The sequence below is a fragment of the Merops nubicus genome, unplaced genomic scaffold (assembly GCF_000691845.1).
Source record: "Merops nubicus isolate BGI_N331 unplaced genomic scaffold, ASM69184v1 scaffold28341, whole genome shotgun sequence".
Taxonomy (NCBI): Eukaryota; Metazoa; Chordata; class Aves; order Coraciiformes; family Meropidae; genus Merops; species Merops nubicus.
In genome coordinates, this window is record NW_008590749.1 from 21,322 (window position 1) to 31,617 (window position 10,296).

Below are 10,296 nucleotides of genomic sequence, written 5' to 3' on the forward strand. Positions count from 1 at the left end.
TCTGTTAACTGATGGGGTGTAAAGGGAAGAGTATTGGTTCACAAAGGTATGTGTGTTTTAATGTTGCTTAAAATAACATGAAGAAGGATTTGGAATGGAAGACAATTTTCTGAATGGTAAACAGGCAAATGTAATTGTACTATAATGAAATTGTAATGACTGAAATGGGTGGAGCTCTCATGGGCATTACAGGTCGTAATGCTATTTTTAAGGAGCACTGCATAAATATTTTAAAAGCTGACTCCTTAAGACCATGTGTTTAAGGTTGTTTTATTTTTTTAGAGACTTTACTGTGTTGGAAACTAGCAGGGATATGAATCATTTGTTTTCTGTCAGGGAATTTGAAATGAAAAGAGAAGTGTCAAGCATGGGATAAATGTAAATATTCAGTGCTGGTTCTTGAAAATTTAAAATAAATGGCATGTCACACTAGTCATTTTCAAACTAGGAAGAAATAAAGGGTTGGTTAAATTGTTTGATGTATGGAAGCTCTGTAAATTTAGATAAACTTGAAAAAAAAAAAGCTGTTTGCGTTTTTTCAAAATGAATTTAGTTTTGTGATCCTTCAATGCAAAGTAGTTCCTTTCTTGGGTAAATTCAACTTGAAATAATGCTGTTTAGAAGTCAGAGTTACTTGGTTTGCTCTTTTAAACTGTATTCCTACCATGAGTAAATAATGCTTTAAGCTTTAAATTTTGCTTTTTATACTTGGCTCCAAGAAACATTTTCAAGTTTTGTTTCTTGACTGGAGCCCTGGAAGCAGCTAATGCCACTGTCAAAACATTGTCTAGTGAATGGATGCTGGGGAGGAGTGAGCAAAGCTGGGCAGGTCTGTGATGCCGTGACGAGTTCTTCCTCCTGCAGCCCTGTAGTGAGCTCTGTGGCCCATGCCCTGGCGTGGGGTGAGGAGAGGCACTTGGGCTGAAATGTTTCCCAGCTCCCCTGGCTCAGCAGCTGCCCTGGGTAGCAGGTAAAAGCACAGCCTGTGGATGGGGTAAGAGTGAGTCAAGTCATGTGGCTGGCAAGGCTTAGAGCTGGGCTGGCCACTAGACGAATGACAGATGCTTTTTCCTAACCCCTCTCCCCTCCCAAAGAGGAAGAAAAAGGGAATAAGGCAGAGACACGGATTGGAAAGGAAACCTAAACCAGCTTTATTGAAAATAATGGAATATATACAAAATCAATATTGAACCCCACCCCTCTGATGGCAATTATCACCACTGATGCTGTGGGCAGGCACTGGGGAAGTCCCAGACTGGACTCAGTGGCAAATGGGAACTGGATTCAGGAGCTTGGTTCTGGACCTAGGATTTCAAAACTGCTTATCCATTGAAAAACCCCAGGGGAGGGAGCTGTTCAACAGAACGCCTCCTTTGTCTATTGCTCTGTGCTGCCTGCAGTTGGCAGAGCGTGCCCTTAGCTGCTCCAGTGTGCTGACCCCAGCTTGTGCTTTAGTTGGGACTTCTCAGCGTACCTAGAGTTTGCTCTTTCATCTGATAAAGAGGGGACTCAAACTCCTGTACCAGAAAGAAGTGAACCCAACTGCATTAACTATGGTAAAGACCCTTTATTAGTTCAACTTGTATACAAAGTGTACTTCAAAGTGATACAAATAGTGTTACTGTTTCTTTTACAGAGAGAAAGATCTGTTAAGCGCTGATTTATCCTTGTAGTATATATAAAGGTAGAAAATGTAAATAGATTGGCAGTGACCCATAATGCTGGAAGACAGTTCAATGTTTTTTTGTTAATAGAAAGTTGCATAGAGTTGTAGGCCTTTAAAAAGGCATCTATCTATGTGGTAAAATCTCCTTGACGTACTATACTTCATCTGACAAGCAGCACAGGAGAAAGGCAAGGCCAGTACTTCTCCTTTTAAATACTATCCAGCACTTTGAAGTAAAATAGCTGTAGAAAAGCATCATGCCAGAATCATCCAAGAGGACAGCACAGGGAAAAGTTAATTTGCAAAGCTACCCATTTATAGAAATCTTAGGAACTGTTTGCTACCTGGGATCTATTGATACGTTAAAACTACTTAAAAACACCTAAGAACATTTGAGATGAAACCACTTTTGGCCCAAGTTCTTCACTGTATTAGGTATTTTGCTTGACTGTTATTCCATTCCATTCCCTTCTGTCCTGACAAGTAGCTCCCACATATTGTGCTACTAAATTAACTTCTCTCATACTGTTCATCTAGTAGTAGAATCACACTAGCACCTTAATTACGAAGTCCAACAAAATTCTTCCTTGCCACTCCCACACCTGACATAGATGCACACTTCTCAGCTCCACACTTCTGCTGAAATTCATCTAAACCCAAAATTACTGTTCCCATTCCAGATAAAGGAATCCTAGCAGCAACGGTCCACGCTGGCCAAGACCGCGGGCAATTTTTTGCTTTGGGAGGAGAGCAGGGAATGCAGCATTAATGCTAAAGGGAAACAGGGGAAACAACATTTTGTCCTGAACTTGACCTCTCAAGTGGAGAAGTCAGTTTAAGGGAGCTAGCTTACATGTATTTGTAACTGGCCTCTTGGGTCTTCAGAACAAATATGTACATGTTGATTTTCTTTTGAAGGCAAATTTACCACCTGCTTTAAAATATTAATTTCTTTAAATACATCCTCAGTGTTATTCTTTTTAACTCAATTTCAAAAAGGATATGGAAGTGCTTGTAATACCTTGTAGTCTCCTTTACTTAACAACTTGCTTTCTCCAAGTTTTGATTGTGACTCTCCCAAGTTTGGTATTACTACTTTGTACCCACTTAATTCCAGATAAAGATTTAATCTCCTTTTAATTGTAATGGGAGAAGCTAGCAGCAGGCAGTGGTGAGCTAGCTGGTGGCACAGGCTGGTGCAGCTCCCTCACTCTCTCGGGCTGAGGGAAGGCCCTTGGCCCACACTTACTCCTGTTCTCTGAGCTCCACAATGTTTGCTCTTTCCTTCTTCTAGCTGCAAAATGCTATTAGAAGCAACTAAAATGACACCAACTGTTTCCATGGCTACTGGTCCACATGGGTAACAGCTCCACCTGTGAGGAAACAGAACTGATTCAAGTGTGACTTAACAGGAGAGTGCCAATACCAGTAATTCACTGCTGGAGTCCTCCCATAATGCACTTCTGGCAGCATGTCCCATATAATCCCATGAGAGGATCATGACAGCACAGGATCATGTGGCATTTTCAAGTGAATATCTTCACTCACACCAAGTCTACTACAATATTTGGATCCTTAGTTTTTATAAAAAGGATCAACAGATTATTTGAAAGGCAGAAAAAAAATTCCCTGCTTCTATCAGCTGCTGTTAAGAGCCATGCAATACCGGTGACTGGAAAAGCTAAAGTGGATAAAATATCAACAGAATGGACTATTTAATTTCAGCCCAGTTGATTATAAGACAAGTAAAACAATGACAACCCTTCAGGACATGCCACCCTGTGAGTGGTTCATTAGCAGAGGAAAATCTTAACTGCAGAACACTTACCAGTGCAGAAACAGGCTTAAGTTTAGAGTAACTGGAGGGATTTGATGCTATCAGCTGAACGTTGCACGTCTGTCACTCAGGGGACAGACTGGAGACCAAATCCTAAGTAAACATTAAATAAGCCCTATTTCCTCTTTGAGAGAATTCCCCTCTGAGGGAATTCAGTCATAAGTAAGTGGGTGAAATCCCTAAAACAAACAAATCCAGAGATCCCATTCTGGAGAAAGCACAGAGCTAATAACTTGCTCTTTTTCTGGGGTGAGAACAGAAAAGACTGGGTGATCATTACTGCCCTCCAACTTGGGAAAGATGATCTGGCTCATCTGAGTTCTATAGGATTCTGATGTAATTTCCTTCTTTCACATTAAGCAAAGCAGATAAAGTCACATCACAGAACCCCACAGTTACAGCACACAGAAAAGCACCATTAGTTCTAATAACATGAAATCTGGTGTTGCCAAGAAGCTTCAAAATTAGTGTGAATGCTGAAACAGAGCCACACAGACCACATACACTAACAGCTTGCTTATTTAGAACACAATAAAAGCATCCTTGCTTTCTACTTACAGCTTTAATACACACACTGATGTATGCGAGTTGACCACTGATTGTTCAGTGTGAATGAAGGTCTTCCCAAATTATAGCTACCGTTTTAGGTTGTTAAATATGGCTGCTTAAGAGATGTGCTACATCATGAGTAGGTGAGACTGCTACAGTGACCTAACAAGTGAATTTTTGGATGTGACTCTTCCTATGAAACTCTTCTTTCAAAATAAAAAAAACCCAACCTTCTACAGAAGAGCTATTTCTATCACTTTTTAAATGCAGAATACCTGAACATGTGCACGTCTGCTTCAGTGGTACTAAAGAAACAGCAAGTTAGAAGGATTTATTAATGCCTGAACTTAAGGCAGCTCTGACCACAAGTCTTCATAACATAGTGTATGTGCTAAAAAGAGGTCGCTGTCTCTCTCTTTGGTTATGCCATTAGCCATAAAAGCATTGCTCTGAGTGACAGCAAGGCATGCACAGTTATGTATTTGCTTTCTAAACTATAAAATTAGCTTATTCATAATGTTGCACCTGCACATGTTTTCCTGGAAGTTCAAAACTGATTTAGCACATTCAGTAAACAGGAGGCCAGGTTCTTCCCTGATTACTCCACTGAAGAGCTGCAACAGATAGAATATGGCTTCGTTACAACACCAAAACCAACATGAACAGGCTGTGTGAGAAATTTAGAGAAGTCTCTGAACTGTACAGATTTCTCATGCAGTCCTTACAGAAAAACGCTACCCTGACTCAGTATTTGTGGTCTGTTAAAAAAATTCTAGCTCTTATACAATGGCAAACTTGAGTACTAATAAAAATGTCCAAAGTCCAAGTGACTGTGCAAATATCCACCTGTTGTGATGTTAAAGTGTAAGTAGCCTTAAACCTGCCAAAAGGAAATTAAGGATACTCTGGGTATTTCTACATGCTTTAAAGATACTGAGTATTGAATGGGCTGGTCTTAAGCTTAAAGGACTCAGTAGAAATAGTTGATACTTTCACATTTAAAAACTTCACATTTTAAAATAAAATGCAGATCTCCTCCCACAAACTCCAAGTTACTCACACATTGATTTAAAAGGTTTTAGATGACTCTCATTACCTTGGGCTCTGCTATTAGTCTCTAAAGTGTGTATCAGCCTGGAAATTAGAAAAGCTCTAAAGTAAGAGCCAGCCTCGCCTGAAACTGCCACAGAACAGTAGAAAATACAATTTAGAGTTCTTTCTTGACACCTTTGAAACAGACTTTCCACTGACTATAAACAGAATCTACTAATTTTTATTACTGACTTACTAACTCTATTACTGACTTTTCCCAAAACCAAGTACATCTCAAATGTCATTACTGATGATCATATTTTCTTTGTTTCACATAGAAACTAGACTTAAACATCCTGTAGTGGACCAGGAAGGAAACAGCCTTTAAGCGTCTTTGACTTTAAAAGGCTCTATCTTTCAGGCTTGAAAGACTCCTGTAAATGAATCTTTATCCTGTAGAGGTAAAAGATGAAGCCTCTTTCCCCCTTTTTATAAAAAATTAGCTAAAAATATATTTGCCAATTACTGGTTTCAATTCTCCCACTTGTTTTTATGCCTCAAGGGAAGTACAGTAGTAATCAAGATTTAAAAAAAAAAAAAGCAAACCACAAGTAAATCAGAAATTACACAAATTTTACCACTCCTTCACAGGTAGTAGGGAAGTTTGCCAGATGGTCACAGACATGAGAAGAAAATGCTTTTTGAGCTTACTTCTGTTTAGATAACTGTAACCTCCCTAGGTTTTCGCTTTACACTCTCTAGCCGTGTCAGAGGGCGGAAATTTGTTGCCTTCCGGCCTCCGTCTGTCGTAGTCGATCGGCAGTCCTTCTGCAGCCCCCTCAGCAGCTCCAGCAGCTCCCGTTTCTCCAGCTCTGCCTGCTCCAGCTCCTGACGGTGCTGCCTCTCTGCAGCCATCAGGGAGCGCACGTCTGACATCACGCGGGACAGCTGACTCTGGAATGCAAACACAAAACACAAACCCGTGCAGGAAACCCCTTCCTAATGATGGTGGTAAGAAGCTGAATTGGCCATGCATGTAGGATGATGGATCATAAAGAATAAGCAACAGTGACACAATTTTTTGACAGCAGAACAAATAAATGTAAAGGATTTGAGACACAGTCCAGTGTTCACTTTCTGAGATGGTTTTGTTTCAAAGATTCCAATACAGTTTTCCTAAAAGTACAAGAAGTTTCTTACTGTAAGAAACAGTGGATTTACCTGGTTGCTGCTTACATTTTCTGTTTCCAGATCCCAACCAAACTAAGGTTTTGCTTATGTTCAGATACATTCTTCAAGGATTTAACATCAAAATCAGTAAAAAGAAAAATGTAAACTATAAAGCACATCCATTTTTTTGGACTTTAAAAATCATCATTCTGTGATACAATAAGAACTGGAGGAATGAAAAGATAAGACGGTCTTGCTAGTCACTTGAGTAAGTTTACAGCACAAATTTCCAAGCTCTGACAGCAGCTGAGCCCGTGTAAATGCAGTCGTACGCAGCAGGGCTCTGTCTTGGCACCAGATGAAGCCACTCTGGACAGGACTGAAAAAGGAGCTGGGTATCTAATCCCACCTGCTTTGTGATGCCTGCCCTACGTTTTGACACCGGAGGTGAGTTTCAGACTGACCTGCAGACACGTTACGTGGGCACAGAATGGCACAGGCCTCCTACAGGGGTACCCGGCTTAGCTCCACACAGCTCTGAAGCAGATGAACCACCCCAACACAGCACCCAGCCTGCCTCTCAGCAGAGCTGACCAGCCTGGCACAGCACTGTGCCAACACCTCCTCTCCTTCCCATACTCAGTTATCATTCTCATCTCTATGAGACTATGTTTACAAAGTAAGAGACTACTATTAGGAAAAGTAAAAAGCTAGACTGTTAGGAGATTGTAAAAAAAAGAAATTAAAATTATCGTATTTACCTTTAGTTCTTCAATTTCATTTTGCAAAATACTCTCTTTTTGGACCATATGCCTCCTCTGTGAGTCTAACCTTGACTCCATCTCATGTTTTGCCTCTTCCACTCTGCAGATCATTTCTGACCTAAAAAGTTTATTTCTCCTCGTTAAGTCTTGTAAGCATGGAAAAAGAATTACTTCCAAATTCCAGAAAGCTTTCTCGTAGCCAAACAGCCTGATCTGATTGCCACCATATTCTACAGGACAACCCTCTAGAGGCATGATAACACTATTTATTAATTTAAACAAAACTAGAAAAAGAAATGCATTATGCCCAGGGTCATTAAAGTGGCCATGCACAGCTTATATAGGGGACAATTGTATCATATTCCTGAAGCAATCGTATGAGTTCAAGCACTTGTGTTCGTGACTTAAAATTATTTACTGCTTTTTACTTATAGTTGATGCCTGCTTAGTATTGCTCAACAGATACTGTCACGATAAAAAGTGTGAATACTATAGTATTGCCCAACACATAGTCTTGTCAATTCTATAATGAACACTAAGTGATAGAACATAGTCAACTAATCTAGCTGCTACTACAAGAACCTTATGAGTTCAGAAACCGGGGAACAGAATCCCCCTGTGTCTCAATGGATTTAAGCCATATTTGAGCCTGGCTTTGCAGCAATGTTGAAGAGCACAAGACTTAGATGCTGAGTTGAAAGACAGAAATGGGGAGGAACATGTGAAAAAGAGTCCAACTTGAGTATCGTGGAAAGGGAAAGCTAAAGAAACACGTAAGGGGAAAACCAGGATGTCTGTAAGAAAAGTCATATTCACCAACTGTTATTAATCTGCCAGGATTTTAATAAAAATCGAAAATGAGATCCTCAGAGGTTTAATCTATCAGTCTGTACCTGCCAAAATACTTAATCTTCTGGACTGTGAATACATAAACTCAGTAAAATTATTAAATAATTTGACTTTAGGTCTATAACAGTCCAATGGAGAAATGAAATCGACAGCTTCAGTTTTCTTAGGTATTTTGTCATTTTATACAGTCAGCTCACAGTTTTGTTTAACTGCAAGCAACGGTATTTTAGGATTTATAATAACTTGGACAAAAAAAGTGACAGCAGAAGAATCATCAAACCAGTAAGAATTACCATGCTGACCCATTAGTATCAAGCAAGACTACTTAACACATACTAGTGCTAGTATTGGAAGTGCTTCAGGCAGTGCTTTTAGGCCCAGACTAAGACAAGCACTAAGGAAAGGAAGCATGGGTACCGCAGCAGCTCTAGCTCCGTTCTCAGCTCCGCCACGCAGTTGTGCTGCGTGTCCTCCGCGCTGAGGATGGTGTAGCCGCAGCCGTTGGGGCACTCCCGGCTCCGGTACTCGCACACCGCCAGGTGACCCTCCAGGTTACGTCGTTCAACCTGAACCGTACAGCCTGAGCAGGGAACAGGAACAGAAACTAGTACTGTACAACTAATGAAAGCGTTTTAATTCATTCCAAACAAAACCACTCAGGCAAGCAAGCTGCGACATCCTGAGCTAAGCAACTGTCCATCTCTTGAGTGATGAAAACCATGATTTCTTTACAACACCAAATATGACTGTTACAACTAGTAAAAAAAGCACTCTCAAAACGTCTGATTATAACATTTATCCATTAACTAGGAATACTAAAAGAAGGAATGTAGGTATTTTCTGTGAAGTACTCTGCTGCTGGTCTGGCATTAAAGCAACTTCAGTGATGACAATGCTGCTGCTAAGCTGAGACTCCAGCAGCTTTCCTGTGCTTCCACCATGGACTGTGGTGACTAGAACTGAAGAAGGATGCACATGTGTAGAGAAAATCAGGTTATCCAATTTAGGAAAAAAGGTCCAAAGACACACAGTGAGAGAGATGTGGGTGAAATGGAATGTAACATTGTTTTCCTGACAGTTGGTTGCTCTTGTGTATAACATTCTAGAAAACATCAACAACCAAGAACATTTATTTAAGAACATTTAATAACTGACACAAAAATGGAAACATTTCCACAAAGATTCTAAGACACCGACTTTACAAATCTGTAGTGATTAAAAGTAAATTGTAGAGACCCAAAATGAACACTGTATGAATTATTTTCACATTTAACACTTTAAATTTGAAGTCTGTATACTTAAAGTTTAATCTCTGAGGCACTATTTGCTGCAATACATACCAGCATTTAATTTGATGATAAAATTGATGTAAGAAAATCGAAACAACAGAGCTATGAAACTTGGCAACAAACTATTCCAGAAAAATACAAAAGACAGCCCTCCAAAAGAGTTTACTAATAAAGATAATGACTTGTAACTGAGGTATTCAAAATATATGCCAATGTATTCTTGAGAAAAATTTCAAGAGATGTAAGAGCCCTCACACCCTGAACGCCAGACGTTAGAGAGAAGGTGTGATGACTTCATAAATGCTGCTTGTTCCATAGGAAGTAGAACAGGTGAACCTGAAACATCTGCAGGAATCCCTTACTGCTGAGAGAAATTATAACTTCCAGTGGAGAAATTCTGGCACCTTAATCTTGTTATAATTAATTACATGGCAGACTTGACTATGCCCTTAAGCATCATTAATTAGAAATTTACTTTGTCTAGGTACATAATGGCATTTTGAGTAAAATAGTCTGGGAAATTTTTAATATTATGTTCTATTTAGAAGTATTTTCCTTCCTCAGGAGGTGTTGGTTTGCTTTAAATGAAAACCTAAACACAAACCACAACAATTCTAACCAGGATTTAGCTTACAACAATTCTTATTTCCAAGACACATTTTTGTTAAAACCACGAGACAGAATGAGCCCCTGCACATGCACCAGGCAACCAGCTGCTTTATAAACAAACTGCCACCCATAAGTGTTCTGTAGGTCCTACTACATTTAATTCAAACAGCAAAGTGAGCAGGCAGAATTGAAAGACAAGCTCATAACTTGACAGAAAACAAAACAAATGCACTGCTATATTTTCATAAATTTGAAGTCCACCAGTGAAATGCTGGGGTTTGAACCCCGAGCCCCCGAATTAAGGTTGACATATGGGTGATTCCCACAGCCCTTCATACAGAGGAGGTGAGTTTGCCTTATAGCTTCCCCCCAGGGTGCGGCCGGCCCTGCAGGGAGAGCCATAAGGGAAATGAGCCCCAGGGGTCCCGCACTGAGTTGACAAAGGTCAGGTGTCTGCTTGGGGATAAAAGCTGGGACCACTTGCAGGGAGTCAGGAGTGTCTGGCTGTGGAGTGCACTCCCCAAAGCATTC

At 40.2% G+C, this 10,296-nt stretch overlaps 1 protein-coding gene across 1 annotated transcript in view; it reads right to left on the reverse strand.

Annotated features, from left to right (window-relative positions):
* Nucleotides 1-5,801: 5,801 nt before the first annotated feature.
* LOC103782301 (RING finger protein 151-like) overlaps nucleotides 5,802-10,296 on the reverse strand; it is a 6,672-nt gene continuing 2,177 nt past the window's right edge. Inside the window, exons 3-5 of the mRNA XM_008950062.1 lie at nucleotides 8,285-8,447; nucleotides 7,016-7,136; nucleotides 5,802-6,038 (exon numbers count right to left, since the gene is read on the reverse strand). Of these exons, the coding sequence (XP_008948310.1) occupies nucleotides 5,802-6,038; nucleotides 7,016-7,136; nucleotides 8,285-8,447 (521 nt within the window). The remainder of the gene's footprint in view (nucleotides 6,039-7,015; nucleotides 7,137-8,284; nucleotides 8,448-10,296) is intronic.